The following is a 26,264-nucleotide window of genomic DNA, read 5'->3' as shown; positions in this document are numbered from 1 at the left end:
CCATCTTGATCGCTTGGAGCGTGCTTGGGCACGTCATAATCCAATTACGATGTCTAGCAAAGGTGTCGTCATCGGATTTTGACGCACTCAACCACACCCCAAACGAGCACGGTGGCGGCGATCCAAGGCCGTACTTCTAAATGCGTAGACAGTGATGTCGCGTTAATATGGACACCTCCGTTCCCGTAAAAAAATTGTCCATAATGTGACTTGTTCACATTAAAGGGGTACGGAAACAAAAATTTAAATATTCAAATTTTGTTTGGAAATGGGTCAAGCATGACGGATAATAACCGTAAATGATAATTGCACGTCTGTATTTTGAACGACAAGCTATATTTTTCGTTCCAAACGGTGCACTCGAGCAAGCGCTCGAAGAGAAGCGAACGGAGAGCGCGGTGCGTCATGGGATATCCGGCGCAAAAAACAGAAAGAAAAAAATTCTCGCGTTCGTGGAATAGCAAGGAAGGCGTGGTTATGAGCTTTGCCCTTGGTGGCGTTGTCAGCGTTGTGCCGGTGTCAATAGCGTCAGCGCGTTACAGCCGAGCCGTTCAAAGTACCCGTGGGGTGACGAGAGTGTGGCTGGCCCAAGGAGCATGTAGCTTCCACAACACTGTCAGCTTAGGGCTGAACGGGGTAGGGAAAGCAACTTTTGTTCCGAGCTTTCAGCGACGGGCTAATCTTCTAGGGGGAGATTGGCTGTTTCCGGTTGCACAAACGAGGGTCCGAGAAAGAGGGGAGTCCTTCCTTTCCGTCTTCTTGGACCATTTGGTACAATGCGCGACTCGTGAGTTGAGGAGGAAAGCTAAGAGGGAAAATGTTGAAATGCCAAAGAGCGGCGCTGCTCTGAAGGAATCTGCTACGTCACGAATACATAGCAGATTCCACAACGTTGCTAGACTACCTCCAAAATAGGCTCCGCATGCATCCACCAGGTGCACATTGAAAGATGATTTATTTACCTTTAAAATTAGTTTTCTTGTGCCTTTCAATGGAAGACTGGTGTTTTTCAGGTTAGGGTGCAACATGCAACACATTCAAGCTAGAAAATGAGCACTGGAACTTTGTTTCCCTACCCCTTTAACGAGACAAAAATGCATGTATTTCCCCAGTTTGTCCCCAAAAGTGGTGTCCATATAGCGGTGTATCCAAATTAATGTAGTCCATATTAACGAGACATGACCGTAGTACCATTCGTCTATAGTGACATTTGCACTGCATGCAGAAGTAGACATTCAGTGCAGAGAGGTAAGCTGCGGTGTGCTGAAAAACAGTGGATGCTAAATGCCAGCACACGCTGGAGTATAGCAGAGTGACACTGAAAAGAAGCTGGCACCAAATATACCTGTAGAGCTAATACCCAAGCATCAAGGAGCATGCCGAGAGCAGTTACACACACCGCACATGCAACAGTAACTGTTCTAAAGCAAGCATCTAAAACAAATGGCACTTGGCATGCGCATTCATCAATGTCTTGTTCTAATCATTTACTTCTAATATTTTATACATACAAGACGAGCCCGTGAAGCATGTGCACCAACATCCCAGCATGCACGTCTGTGCCTGGGTAATTTGACAAAACGTCTGTTCCCTGATGGCTTCAGGATCTCTCTCTCATACAGATGCAATAAGATACTATTCTATTCTGTCTTTATGTGCCCAGTACAGGCGATTGGGCTCTTTCCCTTCCCTCCCCCGAGTCACTGGTCACGGTTGAGTCATCAGAAAATATGCTCCAAGCATGAGCTAGACGCTGCAGTCAATGAAAGAGGTGACGTACGGCGACGCCCGTGCCCACAAAAGCCACAAAAGAGAAAAAAGGGTGAGGCGGCTAAGCGGCAGAAGTATCTGAACTTGTCAAAACGCCAAAATACTTCTGTCAAAAAAAAAAAGTTTGTTAGAAAAAAAAAATAATTGTGCACTACCATTCTGAAGTTAAACCTTCTTTGCCTAACCTATCGTAGTATTCACTGACCCCTCACCACAACCTCACGAGCATCTGATTTTGTCGCCCGGTAGCCTGCGCCACAAAACCGAGACGGAGAAAAGCAAGTCCCTCTGCGTCGGGGAGTGAGGTCGGGGATGGGGCTTAGCTTTCGAAGGCGCGATTGCCGGGGCCGAGGTCCTCCGTCGTCCCTCCGAGTGACGAGCCGATCGCGTCCGAATCCTTACCGCAATGTGCTTGGATGCGACGCAAAGTGCCGTCGAGTCGCACTGCCTCGGCAGTCGCCCGAACGTTGCCTCGTCATGACCGGCTACGGTCGCCGACAGGATGAAAACGGAGGGGGCCGTCCTCCAGCATGCACGCATTGCCTTCCATCATGCTTTGGCTGCGCGTGCACACTCAAGGCTCGCGGGGCACCCAAGCGCCATCGAAGATGGTAAGCTCGCGCTCGGGGCGGGACGACCCAAGGACCCCCTCATTCTCATCCTGGCAGTGACTATATGTAGCGCGGGCCAAAATGGGAATACGTTCCAGCAGGCGTGCAGCTTATACCAGATTTCAATGGATATTTCGGACGCATCCTGTCAAAAAATTAAGTTTTTGCTTAGATGGTCCGCACGTTGTGCCTAATCCGAACATAAAAAGTACAGTAAACTTTCGTTAATTCGACCTCGACGGGACCTTGAGATTTTGTTGAATTATCTGAATGATTGAATTAAAAAAAGGACAGAAAATCGGTGACAGAAACAAATAACAACAACACAAAAAAAAAGGAAAAGAGAATTTGCGCTTTCCCACGCTCAAGATAGACCGCACACAATGCTACAGAAAAGCGCTTCGACAGCGCACGCTGTCTCCGCGCCCGACCACGTGCTATGTTCTTTGCGCTATTCCACGCCAGATTGGTTGCGCTGGCTCTTACATTCGCTACGGTCCATCTCAACAGTGAAAGAGGAGCAGGCGCACATGTGCGTACGTTCGGCGTGGCAGCAAAGGGCCCGTGTTTCGCCGTACATTGGTGGTTTTTGTGCCGTGGTGCCGCGGGACGAATCATCTGAAATGGAGTCTTCCCGAGTTCAAACTAGCAAACTTTTCCTCCCATAAAAATGTATGGGCGTTCGCCGGGACTTTTGAACACGATCGAATTTAAACAAAAAGTTGAATTAACCAAGGTCGAACTAACGAAAGTTTACTGTATCATATGCAACACACCTTGACAAATGCCTGCTGTATTAGCTCACAAAGAAGCTTGTATCATACATAAATCGACACTAATATACTGTTATTTATAAAATCCTTTGCGTCTTATCACAGTGAACGATCTAGAAAGAAAAATCCTCGTATGGTCTGCACGTGTAGATAGTCCTCACTGGGTAAAATGTAAACTTTTAAACATGTACAGTCCGCAGAATACAGTCCGGAAAATACGGTAGTTTTTACCTCGTCCGTATTTCTCTAGAAGTGACAGGAAGGATGGTGCGCTCTAGTTTCATAAGAAATGATTTCCATTTCGTGACTTTAGTAGTGGCCAATTCTCACGACAAAGCAAAGACCCGGCACTGGTCTAACGATGAGCGGACAGTTGTGTTTGCCGGTTGATGTATTAAGCTTGCAAGTAGCTTCCCTTCATTAAATGTCGAGGCACAATTGCATACTTATTGATAATGCAAATCTGGAACAAATATACACCGGGCTTGGTTAGGCCAGGCAAAGCACTTCTGTCGACCATGGCTTCCCGTCCCTCATAAAACCCAACAGAGCAAAACATACCGGTCAAGGGTAAGAACTCACATGCACCTTTTATTTCAGGTTCGCTCGGTTTAACTTGGACAACTGAAAATTACAAACAGGCAGCATGAGCATGGCAACAAAAAAAAAAAGAAGCAGCAAGCACGCAGGCAAAGGCTCTACAGCATTGGTACTAGATGGTAATAACCACATGCAACCCAGCAGAAACAAAAAAGAACCCCGGTTACGTCTGCAATGCCAAATGTACGAGCAGTGTACAGACTGTAAAAGGAGCAAGGTGCATTCTAATTAGCCCTTTGTTAAAGGGGGACATAGCCTAGAATCAACCTCTGCGGAAAAAGGTCGATTTTTTTAGACATGCCAGATTCAGGTCCACTAGCCTCTGACAAATACCGAGTATATATTTGTGTCTTGATAAGGACGCACCACTCACTTTTGAAGCAGTTGAAATAAAGTTACACAATGTATAAAGCACTAACCCCAGCAAACTTCTGAGCTAACCGAAGCGCTCCTTTGCATCAGCTGCTTCTCCGAGAAGCTGTGCAAGGCGGTAGGCTTTACGCACGTGTGTCGGTGCAAAGCGGTACAGCTTGACATGAGAGCGCTTGGCACAAAGCATGCTTGACAAGAGGTTTTTGTCACACCCTTGTACAGCTCGTATGCTATTGCTTCAGATCTGACGCAAGAGCGCTTGCCGCAAAGCATGCTTGACAAGAGCATTCTGCCAGACCCCTGGTATAGCTTGTGTGCTGTTCCGTCGGATCAAACAAGGGCCTTTCCTACCATGTGCCCCATCTGTTTTTCTGCTCTTGGACATGGCCCCTCTCCATTTTTTCGTGACTATCTCCAACTTTTGCGTGGACAGTTGCTCCACAAGGTTACCTTTGCGTCTGCTCCACTGTTACCTCGTCGATTATTTTGGCGCATTGCTGCTCGATAAAGGCAGAGCTCTGGGCATGAAATGCATTTTTCTTGATTCTATTGTTTTCATATAAATTTAATTTCAGTCAACCTATCATTTTTTATGTGTGACTAAAGGAAAGGTTTATACTTTTATTTTCCTTACTGAAATTTAATGAAGAATGCTCCTGTGGAATTACTCTTCTGGTTTATAAATATATGTTTAATATGAATTGTAGAGATTTTGTTGAACCCAAAGAACAAACCACTATCTGACTATGGAGACCAGCACCATTATAGAGATGACCTGCTTTTCAGGAAAGTTTTTCCATAGGTGCACTCTACAGACATCCTGCTTAGAATCTAGAGAAGTATGTTTGGTATAGCACTAGTTTTTTAACAACAGACTGACCCCTGATATCAGCTGCTGTAATTTTCTTTTTCACAATTAGTGTACACAGCAAACTTTCCATGGCATCCTTCATCATGTTAGCAGCCTATGCTGCAAATTTAGATAATTTTAAGGCAGTGGCTCAGAAGCTGAACTTGTGTAGGGTCCTCCCTTAACATAGCTTGGCCATCAACCCAGTCTGCATGACAATAGCTACCTACAAACCAGTCAGTCTAGGGCCTCATTTTACTGCTGGCTTCAAAGTGCACCCAACGTGCTCAACAGCCACCCTTATGTAGCAAATTGAAAGAAAAACGCATGTTAAAAAACCAAAACAAGAGTCCACAAGTCACAGTCAATATAGGGGGCTGAAGAACTTCCACAAATGCACAAGGTATGAACGTGTGCAATGCGACAAAAAAGAAACAAAAAAACATCTATCTATGTAACGAGTTAGCTGGCACTGTGAGGAACAAAAATCAAAGCTGTAAAGAACTAACCGAAAGTATTTTAGTTACACTAATAAGTAACAACTTCAAAAATTAAATTCCAAATTTCTATGAAACTTTAACAGCTTTAATTAAGTCAGCACTTTTTAGTAACTTGTTACTTGGTTCGAAGAGCTACTTCTCAAAATGAGATAGGCAAATCATTCACATATATGATTGCTTTTTGCAATTGCCAAATACATAAATTCAGAGATAGCTACTTTTCAAATTTATGTCTGAATATATATTTTACAAACATGGTTGCTTCTCGGAAACATAAATTCACGCTGACTTAATCTCAACATCAGTACTACATAGTGCCTGCTAGACTATGTAAAAATGCTAAAGCAAAACTGAGCTGTGCCAATATCTTTTCAGCATAGAAAATTCAACTGTTGGTCAACTATCAAAGCACACTTGACATTGAACATTTAAAAATACCTTATTTTCCGGTCTATAAGTTGCACCCCCCCTATAAACTGCTCTTTTCCCCCCCCAAAAAAGTCGGTATGCAGGTTGCACCCGTGTATGAATAACCTTTTCACTGACGTTGAAATGACTTCCTGCAGCCCAATTTCCACCTTCAGCTGCAAGTACAACACACAACTGGAATTTTGCAATGTAGCTTCATGACGCAATAAGACTGTCTACAAGCGCTGTCCCGATGCCGGTGAAACAGAGAAGCACAAATGTGGTGACAGGAAGTCGGCGATGGATGCCGGAACTCTCAAAGGACCACATAGTTACAGTGTGCTACAAACAATGACGCATAGAGTAGCTGGCGCAGCAAACGTATGCCGCCATGCATCGCCAGAAGGGTGGGCATCGGCGGATGCTCTGCCATCCCTCCTTCGTCTTAAATGCTGATACAGCCTACATCTTGCACAGGTAAGGTGGACGCTTACGAACAAAATGGATACAAGACACTAAAGGGGGACGGGAGCGGAAAGGGGGGGGGGGGGGGGGGGGTGCAACCTTGACACCGGAAAATGTGGGTACTAGAATGTGATTCAGTTACTTTACGCGACTACCTGCGATTGGAAACCATTGTAAAACTGAACCTGTATTTATGATTTAATTAAAGCTCAGATAACTGCAACTGCAAAGGCCAACTAGATTCACCCTCAACACTAGGATTAGTACCCACCCAGAGGTGACATGTTAATGCTTGTCTTTTCTGCCAAAGTGACCGACTTACTGGGACATTAGGAGTGCTGTACGCGTGCGCTTAACATATGATGCTACCTAGGGGCACCCACAAGTCAATCTGTTTTTGGTTGACTATGTTTACTGTCCGTCTGCCCGACTCGGGACTCAAAGCTCAGAGCTTGCTGATCCACAGACATCAGGGTCCGGTAGGAATTACTTCTGCGTGGATACCACATTTTTATTTTCCCAGTGTGCTTAATGCTGACTGCCATTTTCTTCATTTGTGTATGATCAGTCAGTCACCTACAACTAGCATGTACTTAAGAACCGTATAAACTTGTGTAAGGGCCACACTATTTTTTTCCGATTTGAGGGCAAATGTTTAAATACACGAATTAAAAAAAAAAAATTTGTATCCACATTTTGAAATGAACATACTTGAGTGCGCTCGGCTATACTGGTCGCAAACGCCTTCGCTCCGGAGTCCAGACTCAATCGTCAGTTGAATTTAATCATTTTAATACTGCGCTCTATGCATCTTTTTTTTTTTGTTGTTGTTGCTGCACTTGATGGCTTGAGCGGCAACTTTCGGATTGAACTCCGTACGACTGTTGAAGTAGTACTTGCCCATAGCTCTGATTACGCGAAAAGGCAGACAATCACGACGCTTTGAGACGAATCGAAGAACAAAAGGAAACCTCCCCAGAGTGTGCAGTGGCGTTTGGAAAACTCAGTGCACATGCGAGCCGAGCCCACTGAATCCTCCATTCCTCGCTCTTGCCACGGGACCTGACAAAACCTTTACCTTTTGTCAATGCCTTGCCGCAACATAAATGCATCCTGACAGTGCGGCTGACCACAACCGACGGCGACAGCCATTATGCCATATTGCGATACGGATGAGTGGAGAGCAAATATCGGGGATGCACATACGTTCCGCTACGTGCTCGGGTGGTGGCTAGCACCACCTAGCGATATGCGTCAACAGAAACGTGGCATTGCAATCAGTGCGTCTCAAAAACAAGGGGGTGCGGCGCATATGCGAATAATTTCTGCAATTCTTTTTTTGCAATGCTTTGCCCTTAAACACGGGGGTGTGGCCCTTACACGTGATTATACGGTATACAATGAACTAAAAGCATGGTACAGGCAGAACTGTGGCAGCAACCTCAGGAACTGTTCATCTGTGACAGTTTTGACTCTTCTCGGTACAAAGTCAGCTGATTTGACCAAGCATGCTTATTTAATCTTTATGCTTTTCTCGCGCTGACCTATCTGTCTCATGGGTGGCAAATGATGCTGCCAAAACAATACACTTCTTCCCAAACTTTGTGTAGTCTTGCAAATTAGCAACCACAACTGTGGCACAACAACAATAAATTTACCCCTGGGACACAATCATAGAAAACCATCTGCTGCTCAAACAACTATTCAAAATGCATCATTTCGCCACTTCCCAAAAAACAGAACCAAAAAAGAAAAGAAAGAGTGCAAATTCAGAAAGTTTTGCTGCCAGTCACTGCCTTCCGGGAACACGGAAAAGGCTAAAGAGGAGTGGCAGCGTTTTGGCACAATGACTACTTACAAGAGGTCAGAACTGCAACAAACTTTATTAGCGATCTATACTGGCTACATCAAGCAGAAAAATAAAACTGCCTAACGGCAGAAACTTTAGTTCGGACTCTTTGAGAAGAACAGCGGTAATTTATTGCAAAACCGGAAAGAAAGAGTGATCGAATGTGAGTAAGGTGTCGTAATCAGCAAGACCTACCCCATTAAATGCAGAGGCCCATGGTAGTAGGGAGTTTTAATAGACCCTTCTGATGACCCTGATACCTCACCAACGCATTTGCACATCTGTCGTGTCGTTGCCAAGTTGTGGTGCAGCCAACGCACTCCACCGCCAGCACCATATTCGTTCGATCAACAACCAGTCGACATGACAACACGCGATAGTTGAAACTAAATAATAAGGAAAGTGGCCGCGTTCCATAGTAAGTGAGAATGTGCATTTCAGCGAGCGTAATCAACATCCCTATTTACAGCATAAACTGAAAACTTAAATCTGTCTCAACTCTTGACATGACAGTACCACTGTTTATCTCAGACACATATCACAAGCCCTAGGCTTTTGAAACACCCAAGCTAACTGGCATCCAAGGATGCAAACCAAAGCAAGATAAAGGAAAACATGAAAGGATAGAATGAAAGGTGGGATAATGACAGCAGCGTGGCCCTGACAAGATGATGAGGCCTTACCTGGTGGCAACGGGATCCCAAATTGTGCCACGGGCGGCGGCACCATGGCCACCGCAGTGGCGGCACCCCCGGGGGCAGCCATGGTGGTCACAACTGGGGTGGTCATGGCAGCCCCCGGAAAGGCTGCCATTGCGGCCACCACGTCGGCACCGCCGCCGCCGGCCACCGTGGAGGGTGCCAGACCGGGCCCACCCTGAGTGCGCTGCTGTTCCTGGGCCCTCCGCTTCTCTGCAATGCCGAGAGGCAACAAGATTGCTTCCCTGCGCAGCTGGCATGACTCGCAGTGCAGACACTGACAATTTACATGGCTCAACCATCCACGTGTCTACAAAATTGTAAGGAGAAAGATTAAGCTGTTTTTTGTGAGGCGGTGAGAGAACAGTTCTAGGCATGCACATTATTTTTCTTTTATCATTTATTACTTGACTTGTCGGCCGCTTACACAGGCGCCAAGACAACCACAACCACGCAGTTACTTTATACTTTTCACTTACAATTTTAGAAGCGAAAAAAGTTGCAGCGGCTTTTACAGAAACATGCAGTACATTTTACGTGGCACTTGCAATTGGCACTGATGAAAACTGCGATTGGTGCAATCTTAACCCTTTAACCGTTTTGGATGAGTCTAGCTCGTCAAAGAGAATCTGTCCCCAACCCATTCAGGACAAGTATAGCTCGTCTGCTTTCCCCAGTTCACGCACTCAACAGTTTTGGACGAACCAGGTTCGCTCATTGCTTAGTTTGCAGCTCTGCCAACAAACGGCAGCACTGAATGTTTTTAAATTTTGCTCCCATTTCGTTTTTTGCTAAAACTTTATTTTGAAGGCAACAAATGTAATTTTTAAGACAACAATTAAGCAGCTGAGGGGATAGAAATTCTCCGTAACTAAAAACGGTTAAGGGGTTAACTGGACACGCACCAAATAATCCCCGGAGTACATTTCCTTACAATACGAGATTTTCAACCATGCATCGGGACTGAAGCCCCTTAATGTATGTGTGTTTGCCTTGCAAGTGGCGGCGAATGCACTAAATCTTGAGGCCCGTGCAGCCTTTGGAAGCAGACGGTGCACAACAACTAAATTCGTTCTTCAAAAACTCTGATCAAGTCTGCGTAGATCTCGACCTTCCCCGCTTTGGGACAAAACTTCCATCTTTTGCGAGTTAGCTCGTGAAACTGCGTCGAACCGCTCACCTCTGAGGTCCTCGGGGAGAGAGTCCTCATCGATGACTCCGCCCTCTTCCAGGGACACAAGGTCGACGTCCTTGGGCAGCTTCTCGTACGGGATGTAGCTCACGCCGAGGTCAACCTCCCAGAAGTCCTTCAGCTCCTTGCTCTTCACGCCCTTGCCAGGGGCCCAGGCCATCTGCAGCAGCCGCTCAAAACAGTCTCACCTCATGCCTAAGCAAACTGCCTCCCAACACCACCCCTCTCCAAAATCCCCGACTTCTTTGGGAAGAGCTCAGAGGACACTACTCAAGGAAGTTAACTTTCTGACCGTTTGACTATTCTGTATAAAATTTGCAAGGCATATTCAGATCTGGGAAAGAGGTTAACATGCAAAGAAGTTTATGAGTTTATTCTTCGAAAAGTTACGTAGAGGTGCATAAAATAAACACTGCATCCCCTGAGAAAAACTACTGTTTAGAAAAAGTAATGATAATGGCCAGTTATTTTGGTCAGACATACAGTAAAGCACCCGTGTCACACGGCTATAAAAAAAGAATTACAGAAATTATGTTTTTATTTTTTGCATGCATTACGCTGAATATACTGCAGCTTCTCATTACAAGAGACCATGCAAATACTTGAAACAATAAAACATTGAGGACCGTAACGGGACTTCTTTCTTTGAAAGAAGCAGTGATGTGATTGGAATAAGCCGTTTTGGAGCACCTTCTGGAGCAGCCAAAACAGAGTTTTGGAGCAGCAAAACTGGCTTTTGGAGCAGCTAAAACAGTGCTTCGGAGCAGCGAAAGTGGCTTTTGGAGCAAATATTCTTAGGGAAAAAAAAAAGATATTAATTTTAAGTGGTGGACAAACGAAGGACACATTGCTCGCCGCAATCAACCAATTATTGTCAAGATAGACCACCTGGGAACCTTTCAACGTGTAACTGAAATGCCAATGACATAACACATTTTGCAATGCTTCAGTTAAATGATACGAATATATTGGACCAAACTGGACATATTAAAATTTATTTGAAAATGACCAGCTTAGTAGTAAATAGAGCTTTACTAGATCATTTTCAAAGGCCCGCTACCGCTACAGGCGCGCGCTTCAGGGCATGCATCGAAGGGGTAGCGCGAGCTCCCGCTACAAATAGCGTGGACCGAAAACACGATCTACAAAAACTCTCTATTATCATATCATTAGGTTGACTAGTAATATAATAAATGGAAGCAGTCTCCAACTGATGAAACACCTAACTACTGCCGTGCAATGCGAAATTGTCGCGCGAGCAGAGATGGCTGTTCGATCGAAACCACGCCACTCCGCTTCGTCTCCAACTAATTCCCAAAATTGTATGCAAAATGTAACTGTCCAACATACATATATATAAAAAAAAAAAAAAAAAAAAAAAAAACAGTCTAGCGGTACATGCTTGCCGGGCCAGCAGGCAAGGTACGTACAAGCTAAACACAAAAAAAAAAAAAAAAAAAAAAAAAAGAACTTGAGCGCATTGATGCAAGACATCGTGAGCCAGGGTCAAAATGTTCTTGAAGCGCTTTGTGCAATGACTGAACTCGAGACAAATAAGCACGCTGTGCGGGTTCAGCATGTGGACATTGCCTTCTTTGCTTTATCTCTTTTCTTCACCAACATCTTTCGCGGCTCATTTTTCACGTACTGGGGTACGTCTCGAAAGAAAGCCTACCGGGAGAAACCTAGGCAATCAATACTTCGACACAGCAGTCTTTGAGCTAAAGGGATGTTAGTAGTAGCGTATTAAACAAGAACAGAATTGTTTATGAACATGCGGCAGTCCTTACGTTTCAGTTTAGAAAGTGCCATGACTGCAATGACGTGGGGAAGGCAACACCCGACGCCGCGCGACCATGGTGGCTGGCTGGCAGGGACCAAATATAGTTTGGCCACGGTCGTTGCTTTCAGGAGCGAGTGCTTCAGCCCATAAAGCCCACCGCGCAAAAACATGGTTTCGTTTCACAGCATGACGGCTTGGCTGGTTCCCAGCACGCTAGCGTCAGAGCCTCCGCACACGCCCACGTCTATCATTGATTTTTTTTTTTTTTTTAAAAAAAGATGCGAGACGAGAGATGGCGGGAAAAATCATGCAAGACCGGATGAACGATTGATGCAGGGTACTTTGTGCCGGACGGCTGCTTGCACCACTTAGCTCACGTGTGCTCAATTACGGTACTCAGTTTAGTTTCAGTTTTCAAAGGCGACCAAAATCGGTCCTTTAACGCAGGCTTGGCGCAGATTACCCATATTTTTTGGCCAAATGTAGCAGGATGCAGCAGGGTTAGCCCCTTGGCGCAGTTTGGCGTAATTGGCGCAGCGATCACATCACTGAAGAAGACCTGTTTCTGTCTCCATCCTTGATGTTTGATCCTTTGAAGTATTTGTATATATTCACCACCACGCTCGTTTTTAATTATTATAAAAGACCATGAATATGCAAAAACTAAGCTCACAGCTGCATTCTTTACAAAATATAGTACAGAAGCTCCAAAAACTGGCATCACACACCAATTCGTTATCAAACGATAGTTTTCCTGAACCTGATGCCAATAAGAGAAACCGAGATAAATGCGTTTGAAAGTTCAGAAAGCTACACTTTAGATGGAACCGGCACGTTGGAAATAATTTAATCTGGAAAATTATCTTTAGAGACAGGAGTGGAACTTCCTGACAACATCCATCGGGATATTTAAAAGGTGATAAAGCTACTCGTTAAAAATGTAACTACGGTCAAATCTCGTTAATTCAAACTCTCTTAATTCAAACCTCTGGATAATTCAAACTAACATGCAGGTCCTGTCCCATATGTCTCTATGGGAGAAAACTCCCGGTAATCCAAACTTTGCTTTATTCAAACAAATTTTCGGTACCCCTCGAGTTTCAATTAACAAGATTCACCTGTATGTAAAATAAAAAAAAAATTTTAATTTTAAAGTAGTGCTTTTTATGAACATATGTGGTGAAACATCCAGATACGATTAAGAGACACTGACGTCCCCTCTGCTACAGCAAGGTGTAGGACACCAACTAGCCCAAAGTTCTTCCAACGCAGAGCGACACATTTGCTGAGAAAAGCTATCAAACAAAGTCAAACCAATATCAGAGAACCAGGGTGAGGGACCATGACGTCAGAGTGTATGGGACTATCCACCCAAAGTTCCTTTCAAACATTTTTTAATGCGAAAGCATTAACTGTCCCGTGGAGCGAAGCCGGCGTTGTCTGTAACCATCTTAGCAGCGAAACGGCAGTTGAATTCCCATTGGCCGGCGAAATGGCAGTTAAATTCCCACTGGCCAAAAGCACAGCAACGCAGACGCATCGTCAAGGACGACGATGGGGCCGTCCAAAGTCAAAACAAGCGCATCTAAAGAAAAAACACAGAGAAAAGCACAGTAATGCAGATGCATAATCACGGAAGCCGTAGAGCCCGTGGGGGTTTGCCGCGCTTGCGCAGTGCGGGGAGCGTGATGTCACCACCAAAGCGCCGTGTGAAAAAAAGATGTGGCGCGCTGGTTGTAAGAATGTGGTGCATGTAGGAATGCGAAAGCATTCCTACATGTAAGTAGTCTTAAGCAGGGACATTACCCAGGAGAAAAAATTTCTGCAAAAAAAAGTTGAGTTTGACAAATGTCATATTTACATCCACCAACACCTAGAGAGTATTCCCAGAAAGTTTCATCAATTTACACTGCATAGTTAATTTTTTATAAATTATTTTCGGTCCTCCGATGCTAAAGAAAAGGCAGGGGCTGGAACACTTTTTGCAATAAATTTCACTTTAGAAAACTATTGTTTTGTTATTACGTAACTTGGATTAATTTTTATGAGTTCTTCTAGAGTGAAATTTTAAGGGGAAGGTAGCTGTGAGCTTGTATCTTTTTATTTTTGTCGACAAAAAATGGAAATTTAAAAAACAGTATATGAGTTTATGTGGCTTTTTTGTCATGAAAGATGGTATAATGTAGAAATATAGCTCCATATCTGTCTGCTGTGAACTGTCCAAAAGCAATATAACACATGAAAACAACAAATTTATACGTAATTTCAAAACGATTGTTTTTCTATGCAGACATGTTCACTTTCATCTTAAAACATTTGAATTTTTTTTTTTGTACTTCACCCAGGTTAACAAAATTTGGCACGAATGTTCTCAACATGAACAGAAACAAGCCCTGTAAATGTCTTTTAAATCAGACAAGTGGTTTAAAAATTAACTCTTTTGGGGAGTTGCCCTTAAAGGGCGACTCCGGTCCATACTTTCCATTTTGGGATTATGACTGCTTTTAGTGCAGTCAGCGTCCCTGAATTGCAATGTAATTTTTTTCGTGTTATTGTGCGGAGTTTTAAAGATATCGACACCTCAAAGTTTTGTTTGGGGCGCGGCCAACAAAACCGAAACTAGTCGCTTGAGGTCCCGGCAACACTGGAAATCAGCCGCTATGTAAACGTGACGTCAGAATCGTTCTCGTTCAACGAGTACGCAGGCCGAGCGGCACCTACCTCTGATGCGCTAGCCGTCTAAAGATAGGAGGTAAGCTGATGTTGTTTTAATTCTGTATACGTACGTGGTAGTTATCCAGCATATGTAGCAAGAGTTAGTGCAGATACCCAAACGCTACCGACTGAAAAACCCGCGAACGGTGCCGTACTCGGCGGCCGCCGTCGTGTGTGCGCTATGCCGTACTCGTCGCTTGTATACTCAAAAGCTAGCGACTGGAAAACGAGTGAACTCGTTCGGTGCCGCGCTCGGCGGCAGTCGCCGTGCGTGTGGTCTTCCGTATTCGTCGTCAGGCCTAAATTGTCATCAGAGCTCCGTGGATGGAGCGGCGTTGCTCTACGCCGCGCTGCCAGTGACGTAGAGTACTGGGGGCCCTCTCGCTTTCGCGCTGCAGGTCAGTCTCAGACACGAACCTTTGAGGCTCTCCGGCGTAGGCCGCGGCGCCCGAACACACGTGTGCTGGGCTGTACATGTCTGTTTTTTTGTTCTTTTTTCCTCGGGCGCGTAAAAGCCGAAATTCAAAGTCCACTCGTTGAACAGCGTTCACCCACACCTTCTCCTATTTCCGGTCCGTTGGAAACTTGTGAAAAAGCACCTCCGGGTTGTGCAGCAGGTTGTTGTAGCAGCCCACAGCGCTACAAGTTGCACTCGGCATCTTTCGAGGAACAGCTATGCAGTCTTGGGCACACCGAGTTGCTTGCTAAAACGAGTTTTGGTGTCCTCGCAAGCAAATAAACAAAAGGCTATACCGAAGCTACGCGGGCTACAGATAAAAGCAATGGCTAAACACGCCAATCACAAGCCGAAGTAGCGGTGGTAGCGGCTCAAAGAAGCGCACTCCGTACAACGCCCGGACCGGAGAAAAAAAAAAAGAGAACGATACAGACGTCACGGCCCAACGTTGCTTTAGCGATCGGCAACCCGCTGGCCGCCCGCTAAGGAGCAGTGGCTCGCGGCGGGTCGGATTTTTATTATCGGCATTAGTTGAGAATGCGGCGTCCCACGCACGTAATAATTTGGCTGGGGTCGTATTTTGTGTCACTACAGCGATACCAGTAACTTATTTCATATTGAGTTTTGGCCGAAGTTGCCTCTTAAATGTCCTCTCTAGTCTTTTCTGCGTGTTTTGGTGGTCGTAAAAGGAATGCGATACGGAATCAATTACTTTTTATTACGAGCATGTGCCTCGAACGGTTTGAGCTAAGAAAAAAAACAAGAATATCTGGAGTTTTGTGTCACAACCGCACATGGTCAAGGAAAATAGGGTGAGGGTAGCATTGAATTCCCGATTCTCGCCGGGCAATTTAGTGCAGAAAAAAGACCGATTTCCTGTCACGTCTACTTTTTCTGGGTAGAAGGGCCTTGGTAGACTGTGCCAGCAGAAATTTCGACAAGCTTGAATACTCCGGCAACATCCCCTAATCACAACAATAAAGCTGCCTCGGCGGGCCGAAACGTGATAGGATTCTTTCATGTGGAACCTCGATAACAGGAACTTTGCAAAGTGTTAATTTCATTCCCCCTTGCTTCAAAGTGATTTCTTCTGATGACAGGGACCTATGATATGCGGAAAAGCCTTTCCTGGCCCCTTGGAGTTCCACTGGGAGATATTGTACTGTATATTCGCAATGATCACCGTCTGTAGTGATGAACGGCATTAATGGGGGACATGGCCTCGAAATTCAAAATTTTCAGAAAAAAAATTTTTTTGTTCAAAAATGATATGTTTATGCTTATTAACTTACAAAGAATGGTTTCAGAAACTTTCATTTATAAACATGCAGGATTTATCTCAGAATAAATTATTTTCGACATTTCGGCAGCCCTCCGGGTCAGCAGGGAGCAAGTTTCTTGCGTTTTTTATTCAGCGCTGTTTCATGCTCGTTTATCCTAGCCAGAACATCTCACCCTCATTGGAAGTCTTATTTAGTCTAGATTTAGCCCCTAGAAGCTTTCAAAGTTTACAAGTATCAATGGCCAGGAGGACCCAATACATCCAAGCAGAAAAAATCCTGAAAATTTGGTATGAGCAATCTTATTGGTCGAGACCTGAAACAAAGTTTACGATTGGTCCTTCCTGGTGACGTGATATTGTGTCATCTTCAGTAACGCCCCTTTACAGTATCTTCCACTTCAGATCCTATTCCTGCTTTGCTTCTCTTCCTCAGAGTGATTTTCCTCTTATTTCTTGCCAGTTTATCTGTCAGGAAATGCTTGCTACAAAAGTTAGCGTGCCTACAAACAAAACAAACTGGTAGCTATTGCCAGGAGAACAGGGAAGTCTCAAAGAGGAAGGTGCTAAGAATGCACCAGTTGAATTTTGCCTTCCTCGGGCTCACAGAAAAGAAAGAAACCTAAAGTTGAAACTTCAGATGCATTTTTCTTAGTTTCACTTTTTGGCAGGAAATGTGGTATGAGGAAATGTATCATTGGACATTTTGAGAGTGTAAAGATTTCATTCAGTGATGTCCTTGACTGAAATTTCCTGAGGAACAAGTTAAGGTACTCATATTCTGAAAAAGCTAAATTTTTCATGACAAAAGCTGAATATTTTAAAACTCGGAAATTTGTTAAAATCGTTTGCTCTTTTTGGGTTTTATTGTTTTTCTCTAGAATTGCATTTTCTACAATTAATTTTTACCTTAACTTGCACTATGGGTATTCTACTTTACATTAAACCAAACATTTTGTGGATTGCAATTATTATTTTTCTTTAATACATTTCCTAATAAAGTAACTTTTTTCTGGAGCTTGTTAAGCATAGTATGTTGTAGAATTGGCCTATAAGACTGAAACTTTAGATGTCATCAATCCTAATGGGGTTCAATTCACCCTGAAAGTTTGAATCAATTTGAGACAATGGTTCAAAAGTTGACCCTCCCAGGCCATGTCCCCCCTTAACAGATACCGAAGCGTTGCATGAGGGTTGTCCAAAACCACGTGAAAGAAAATGTGTGTTGAGGCATTGTGCCGTATCTACTTGAGCAATAGACGCAATGTTTATGAACAAAGCACGCACATCCACTTTCCCATGGTGCATGCTTAGCCAATCATCGTGATCGACAGAAAGTGCCCAGCAAATTACACGACAAAGACAACGTTCTCACGGAAAAATGTGATCTGCGCAGATTGCATTTTCGCAAGAGCTCACTCTTTCGGTCATGTTATTCGCTTAGTTTCTCATGTAGAATGTCACGATTGGCTGTATGTGTTGTTCATACACAGTATGTGCATCAGTTGTGACAATTAGCACTTTTTAATAGCTTCTCTGACACTTGGGACAACCTCCAGGGTTCCTAAAATCCCCCTTCCCCCCCCCCCCCCCCTCCACAAAAAACATCAAGTTTTCCTTATTTCCACTGTCGGTGACACCATGCTAAAACATAAGCTACTAGATCACAAAGCAAACAACCGACACACTTACAAGAAGCAAATACAAAACTAAGTGTTTACTACCTCCAGTGAAGGCTACAAAGCTGGAATTTTCGAAAGGCATGAACTGAATGCGGCACTTATGCCAAGACAAAACCGAAATCAATTTGTGAAACACCAAACATGTCATCAAACAAAACAAACTGAACCAAGCTATAAGTTATTCCAAAAAACCGAACAAAAGTTACCAACGCTGAAAATTTGCTGCAACTTGGGAAGGTAGACTAGTGCCCCACTGATATGTTTTATTGAGGACTGCGGTAAAAATAAGCGTTTTGTAAAGTGTAATGACCGTTAATGCTTTTGGTTGCCTTAAAGGGTAACTGCAAAGAAAAAAAAGTTTTTTTTAAATAGCCTAATTGGGACAAGCATGTTAAAAAACAATTTTTCCACGAGAAAAAACATTTTTTACAGCAATATTTATTGCGCGAGACTCATTTTAGTTTGCGGCTATTTCGTCCGTTTTAAATCGCGCGCCACGAAGTTGTGATTATGTGACGTCAATCCCAAAAGGTTCTCATTGGCTAAGAGTTTGATTGACAGCCTAGATCTTGGTTCTTAAACTTTTGTTATACGTTGCAATTTCCTTTTGAGCGGCATATTTTTACATTTAAAGGATAACCCATGTGATGAGAGTTATTATTCTTTACAAAAGGTTTACAAGACGGGCACTTCCGTTTGGATTCATACAAACAAAAGCTTCGCCATTCTTTCATGGCCGCCGAAGTCTCTGCTCCCGCCTGTCTCGCCTACCTCGACTAATCGTTTCGCCGAAGTGATCAGTGTTTCGTCGTTTCGTGCTGACCCAGGTGCTTGAGTGAGACTTCTTGAAGTGAAGTAGTGTGTGTTTAGCAGCTGTCAGTGATAGGAAGTGACGCGGGGTTTTGGCTTTCATAGCGCGGTTCTTTCATTTTCCTCTTTGCTTGCTTAGCATGCTTTTTTTTTTTTTTTTTTTTTGCTTGTTTGCGCGTGCAAATGCTGACTTTTCGGAGATGTCAGATGCGTGATCCCGACAGTGAGCCTTCCAGCAACCATGTCGCCCCGAAAGGAATGCCATTTGGCTGGAGGCAATCGGGCGTTCGCGTAGCGACCAACGTGTCTAGTTACGCTCTCGTCATATCGCACTGGAGGCCGTCGAGATTCGCCCTGTGTGCACCTAACGTCCGCGACTAGACACACAAAAAAAAGCACTAAGTGCAATACGTAAAAATGGTCTCAGTTCATGCATATGTAGGCAGGTACGAAATCGTGCCCAAATTTATTCACACCGCACGATGCAACACGTCGCTGTGCAAACGCAGTCCAACACGAAGCATAAAAACGGCAGATTTAGGACAAGAATTCGGAGTCCATTGTTCAATTAAAACAACGTAATTTTGTTGAAAATGCCCGCAGCTTTTTACTCACGGTATGCATCGGGAAACTTCCACATTTTGAAACAGAACGAGGCAGATTTACTTTTAAAAACGCTCCCAGCGTCCTCCCGGACCAGTTTGACTGGATCAGCTGACGACCCCACAACAACCCCACAACAACCAATTTGCACTCCGTGTTAGCACCGCATTACACACACCACGAAGGTTTCAGCTCCGTCGCATCGCCGTGTTGCACCAAACAGAACGAGATCGCCGAAACCAACGCAGCGCTGTCGTGAACCTTGGCTTGTGGTTGCGCACTCGTGGATTCTGTGACTCCCTTCGCTTTCAAAGCGCACACGACGATACGAACGATACTTTCCGTCTTCCGGGAACATCACAGGGGCACTTCTCCGGTCACGTCTTCGCTACATGTGCTCGCAAACCGCGTCAAACCAAAACAATACCGCGGCCTGGCGTAGTTGCCAGATCTTGCCGGAAGCCGAGACGCTGCGTCCTTTAACTCCGCAACGTCCGCAACGCAAGGAGAGTGAGGGGCGGGGCGTACTCCTCTTCCGCGGGGGTCAAAAGAGCGGGAGTTTCAAATGTGGAGAGGTTCTGACTCTACTAAATTACGTCCTGTGGCGTAAATATTGATAAAAAAAATCATTTTTTTCGCGGAACATTTGTTTTGTGACATGCTTGTCCCAATTAGGCTGTTTAAAAAAAATCTTTTTTTTCTTTGCAGTTACCCTTTAAGATGAGACAGAAAGTAACTCTCGTGCAGAAATTTATTTCCATGGACTTTCGCAGCTGTGGAGAACTACCATATCTATTCAAACGCAGTACAGGACTGGGCAAAATGCTTTCGCATTGCAATAACCATCTGTGCAGCAATTTCGGCAAAGAACATTTTTGTTCACCAACTATGATAACTCAAGAAATGGGGAAAAGCCCAGACTTGCCTTGATGAGGCTTCCCTGAAGCTTGAGGGCTTTTGCGAGTTTCTGCAGGGCACGAAAGGCATCCTGCCGCCGGTCCATGCACACGAATGCGCAGCCACGAGGGGCGATAATCTGAAGAGAAACATAAAACCCGCTTCACTCGCCTTCACACGCATCCCTTTTGCACTTTTTTATAAATCAAATTATGAGTGCCACTGACTACATAACTCCTAAGAACACCCCACCTGCTTTACTTCTATCCTGGCAAGCCATCTATGAAAGCAGCGAGTGTAAACTCAAAGCTACTAAAGAATGTCCAGTGGCACGTGGTTGCACAATAGGAGCATTATAAAAATTATAAATTTGTGATGTCCAAAAATGTTTTGGACAAGTCCAAGTAGAGAACACAGGGCTCATGCTCATTTTGGGCACAACTGGGAAATGATGGGGAAGCCCCCCAAAACAGGATATGCAAAACGCATTCCTAGACAGGTACTCCTCGAGATAGACGCCTCTATGACCCACGTGGAACCTAGGCATTTTACGGTAAATTCTCTCGGATGACAGACACTAATACTAAGTTTTGTACGACGGAAGTCTGTAGGATATCCTTCCCACAGAATACATGAGTCAAACGCTACAGTTTGCATCGAGTGATGCGGCAAAGAGTAAGGTTCAGACTGGGAAATGCAAATTGCACCATGATTTCAAGCACGCAAAGGCTGCACTCAGTACCTTAGTATTATGCATTTGTTATACACTCGCGTCTAGAAATCTAAAGCTGCACGGTTCTTGCTCGTCTCCAAGTATGCGGTACAAAGTGGCACTCACAGGCTCAAACGGCACACCAATCTACCACAAGCACACAAGTTCGGGTATCTTTACCCCGCCTCTTACGTGTGGGCCAGAACACTCACCTCAATCTTGACGATGCTTCCAAATTCGCCGAAGGTGTCGTGAAGGTCCGTCTCTGACACGGACTTGGGCACATGTCCCAGCCACAAGGTTGAGCTGCACACTGTAACCCAACGTCCACTTTTAAGTGCCTCCAATCTACTACGTAAACGAACCGCGTCGTCTGCCCGCTAGTCGAGCAACGCTCGCAATGCACCAGAATGCTTTTCCGAACGAGGGCGTCGCAAAGATCAAGCGGTAGTGCGACACACTTCGCTGTTCTCCCTGCCTCGGGCAAAACTTGCACCCGATTTCCAGACCTTCTTAGGCTCGCAAAAATTGCCCCCACAGACAAAGAAGCACGGAGAATGTCCTCGTCATGACATACCATTATGGCAAATTCCACTAGTTCCTCGGCTAGCGAAACTCAAGGACTGTCTTTCCCAAAGCATGCACCTCCAGTCTTGGGTAAGTTACTTTTAAAAAGTAATTCATTACAGTTACAGTTACTTTCAGAAAAAAGTAGCGAAATTACCGTTACAGTTACCGCAACAAAAGAGTAACTCGTTACAGTTACTTTTAAAAAGTAACGGCGCTACTTTTCAGTTACTTTTCTATAACAAAAAAAAAATAGAAAGAGTAGAAAACGCCCCTCACAAAGTTTTATTGCAAAAAATTAAAAAGTATGCTTTTTACTTCATATTGTAACTTAGCAGCAGTTGCTTCTCGAAGTTAGTGTTTGAAAGTTTCCACGCCAGAGTAGTGGCGCATATCAAAATACGAAACATGCGCAGCGGCGCGGAGTAGTGGCGCTAATCAATATGCGAGACATGTGCAGTGCTCTCTAAGTGCAGGGTTCGTACAGAATATTTGACTGAAAATTCAAGGAGTTTTCAATGATTTCAAGGATGAAAAATGGCAAAATTCAAGGAGTGTTAGCAAAATTTTATTTGCTTACAAGACTTATGGAAGCAGCGCAGTTTTTGCATGGATTTCTTTTTCCACAGAAGCTATCTCCAGCTCCTTTTCTTTAGCAGTTTGACGAAAGCTGTTTGCCTTGACTAAGTAGGTAAGGTCGTTTTTCGCTTCAGCTTCTTCCGAAAAACGGTCCGCAGATTCCAGCAGGCACTTGAGAGTTTTTTGAAGCTTTGACTTCCTTCCGTGCATCTTATCAAGCTCTTGCTCGAGCTCTTTTCTCTTTGAAGCTGCCTGCCGTGACAGTGCTTGTTTCTTTTGTTCGTCTAGGTATGCAGCGTACCTATGCCGGGCTTGGCGCACTGACGCCTTCAACTCTTTTGAAATCGGAACGTTCAGCAGGCCACCATGGCTTTTCACAGCCTCGCAGATAACTCGTTGAGAAATATACGACAGCTCTGCCAAATTCTCGACCGCAACCTGCTTGTTGATGCTGAAGCCTCTTTCCACCGAGGCCTGCCCATGGCTCAGGAGGAGAAGTAGTTTCACCACAGCCCATAACTGCGAGAATGAAGCATCGTGCTTCAGCAGCCGCACGAAAAAAACTGTCAAGACGTTCATGATCTTTTTCATAGTTTTGTAGTTCATGCCGTTTTTCAAGACAAAACTGAATGTACTGTGAGCACACAATGTCACGTTTGTGCTCAGAGAGAAGCTTGTTGTCGATTAGGCAGTTAAGCACAATTTTTAGCTTCCCAATGCACGTGTCTGTCTTGGACATCTCTGTGGGGTCGAAACACGACAACCCACGAACGACAGGGTACCTCAGGGGACTTCTCTCCATGACTTTCAGGATCATGTTCACAAGGAACTTCCGGCACTCGTACCTAAACTCAAGAATACACTTGGCGCTCGCTTTGCAGCATTTCAAAATCTTCTCAGCTGCACGTCCAACATCCACCTTTTCAAGTTCTGTGTAAACGGCAGCATCTTCAACATCAATTCGCAGCAGCTTCGTGATGCTGGTGGCTTCTGTCATTACAGAGCACTTTACGAACCTTGACAGAAGGCTCCTCAGAACACTTTCAAGTTCTTTTGCCAGCAAAAACGTCTTGGGAGAATCACTCTGAAAAACAGTCAGGAAAGGCTGCACAACCATGGCAACATTCAGGGAAAAGTTCAATTTTGCAAGTGCAAGCTGGTCATTTAGAAAAGCACTGACGTTTTCATATGCTCTGCATTTTGGCACGGGCAGCCTGCGGCCACTCACTGCTTCAGTGTATTGCTTCAAGTGCTCCCATGTGGCCAGGGCTCTTTCCAGTACGGGCACGTTCTCGATCCAACGGTGAGATACAAAAGGAAATGGAAACACACTGCTCCCTGTCTCTCGAATAAAATCTTCTCGCCTGGCCGGTGCATCATGAAAGAGTGAGAATAAGCTGGACAGATATGTGTCAACTGGCCATCCCGCTGCATGCATTCCAGCTTTGTAGGCATTATGCACTGTGTGAAGGCCACACGATCCAATATCCAAACACTGAACTTGAAAGTCATTTTTCATGTGCTGCTGGAACTTGTGGAAAAGGCTCCAGTTGACATTGGGGCCATCCATGGAAAGCTGAACAATTTTGCTCATCCGAAAGGACGCCAGCGCTTTCGTCAAATTCTTCATGAGGTCGTCCGCTGTGCTGTGGCCCATGAATGCCGATGTCACATACCTTGTTGTCACCTCAGAATTGTTCCACAGTCTCACGTGAACATCAAGCTGTTTCTTTTGCAGGTATTCGTTTAACGTTTCATCAAAAAGGACAACAAAATGTTCAGATTTCTCCATCATGTCCAAGACTTGAGAAGCGAAAAATGGGCGCAGACCATGGCACGCGACGTACGCGCATTTTTTTTCCGAACAAGTGAAGCTTCTCGCGATATCGCTATCCGGAAACATCTTTCGGAACAACTCGGAAACTGATCCGCTGGAGCTGTATGAGTAGTGTGAAGACACAACTTTCATCGTCCACAAAATTTCGGCTTCAATCACGGAGTCATGCCTTCTGCAGTCTTCGTCAAGGGTCGCAGCTCGAGAGGATGTTTCCGTGTTTTCCCGCTGAGAAGTCGTTTCTGTGACGTTTGCCGCTTGCAAAAAACTCGTGACGGAAGAGCAGCCCTCGCCTGCCGCAACCTTGGATCGGTGCTTGGCACTTTTCTGATGGCTCTTCAACGCCGACTCCCCCATTGTTGCAATGTCGACCGACTTCTGACATACTGCGCACTTCGCTCGATAAGGGTCGCTTGTCTCCGGCCTCACCCAGTGTCGATATTCGCTTTACTCCAGCCACGCAGACTGAAACTTGCACTTTCCGCCTGGCATCCTGTCAAAGTACCGTCAAAGTAAAGTTGCAGGCATTGCACACAGCACAAATGCGAACTTTCGCCGAGAAATGACGCGCGAGGCTGACGCACGGACCGACCGACCGTTACTATAACTTGCGTTGGATTGGATTGGATTTCTGGCTCGCATTTGTTGCCAGACGACGCAGGCGCTGCTGGTTTCGAAACCGAAACTTGCTGCTATTGCTCTCCTGTCAAGACTACATGTTTTCGCGAACATTCCTCAGTAAACGCGTTTTTGAAATCAGTGCGACTTACGGAAATACGTCGTTCATTTGCTATATTGAAGCAAAGTCCACTAAATTTTCAAGGATTACAAGGAGCTCACTTATATCTAAGGAGTTTCAAGGGCCCTTGAATTAATGTTATCAAATTCAAGGACATTCAAGGATTTCAAGGGTCTGTGCGAACCCTGTAAGTGTATTGTTGTTTCACGGTTGATTCACCGGATTTAAAAGCGTTTACAAAGAAAAAAGAACAACCACAACATAGATAGTGCTTCAAGACACTAAGATGCGAGTGTTCAGTCACAAAGTACAAGCGCGTGCGTAAAGCTAACTAGATATTTTTTCATAAAATCTATATATATTCGCGTCGTGATTCGCGAGACAGAAGGTATTCACAACTTCGTGCAAGGTGAACTTGACACTCCAAATGTCGGAATAGACGATTTGGAAAGTGCAAGGAATGGCTAAATTGCACCCTCCGTTCAGTGATATATTATTCATAAAACACTGGAAAGTAACGACAAAAGTAACGTCGTTACTTTCATCGTTACTTCAGAAAAAAGTAATAGAACTATAGTTACAAGTTACATTTTTAAAAAGTAACTCGTTACAGCTACAAGTTACCAAAAAAGTAACGAAATTACAGTAACGCGTTACTATTCAAAACTGTACACCTCTCACCAATCGACCCGAATCAACACCGTCGTCTTCCCCTTAGTACAGTGCTTGCAGTGCGTCTCCAACTGGTACATCTACTGCCCGCCCACGCATTGAAAGTAGTCCCGAAATGGACACAAATCGCATCGCAAGGAGTCGGCCCATCACGCCGTCGGATGTCACAATTCCAGCGGTTGGTAGTGGAACTGCCGGCGAAAAGGATGAGTGGATGCAAAGGATGCCGTCACTGCGATATCCCATTTCGTGTCCGACCTGGTTTTCATCGACCGCGTCTGGCCCGCAGAGCGACCTACGGCAGGCGGGCATCCGCCCCACACACCCTCCGAGCATCGGGCATCACTTCCTTAGGCGCTCCGAAGCGGCGCCAACTCCCAATTTGGGACTAGATCAAGCAAAACCCGATCCACGACAGTCGGCGAATTCTGACGAAAGCTCCCGAGGGAGAGCTGTGGCTAAGTGTACAGACTACAAGCGCCGGGAAGGAGTTTGGAACGCCACCCCGAAACGCCAGTCTTTTGCGGGAGAACGAACAAAGTGCCCTCACCGCTGAGGCAGTCCTTCTTGACGGGGGGCAGGCCCTTGCGCCGGCGGTCCCTCTCCCGCTCCCGCTCCTTCTCCCGCTCGCGTGACCGGTCCCGCTTGGCGGCGTTGTACCGGGCACCCGGCGTGGTGCGCTGGGAGGGCGACCGAGACCGGGAACGGCCACGCCTCCGAGGAGAGCGGGAACGACTGTGCCTCCGCCTGTCTCTGTGAGAGTAGAGACTGTTCGTTTTGCTACTATCACAGACACAATTGTCTAGGCACTGCATGAAGCAACCTAAACCAACACTAGCCAAGCCTG

General features: G+C 45.1%; 1 protein-coding gene across 1 annotated transcript in view; it reads right to left on the bottom strand.

Moving 5' to 3' along the window:
• Positions 1 to 26,264, bottom strand: part of LOC120839275 (SR-related and CTD-associated factor 8-like) — a 55,766-nt gene that overhangs the window by 8,808 nt on the left and 20,694 nt on the right. Inside the window, 6 exon segments of the mRNA XM_042291786.1 lie at positions 3,737 to 3,778; positions 8,882 to 9,109; positions 10,077 to 10,248; positions 20,343 to 20,453; positions 21,239 to 21,339; positions 25,968 to 26,170. Coding sequence (XP_042147720.1) covers positions 3,737 to 3,778; positions 8,882 to 9,109; positions 10,077 to 10,248; positions 20,343 to 20,453; positions 21,239 to 21,339; positions 25,968 to 26,170 — 857 coding nt within the window.

The sequence above is a fragment of the Ixodes scapularis genome, unplaced genomic scaffold (genome assembly GCF_016920785.2).
Source record: "Ixodes scapularis isolate PalLabHiFi unplaced genomic scaffold, ASM1692078v2 PGA_scaffold2__306_contigs__length_199485367, whole genome shotgun sequence".
Lineage (NCBI taxonomy): Eukaryota > Metazoa > Arthropoda > Arachnida > Ixodida > Ixodidae > Ixodes > Ixodes scapularis.
Note: the sequence above shows the minus strand (reverse complement) of the source record. Positions and strands in the feature narration are given on the sequence as shown.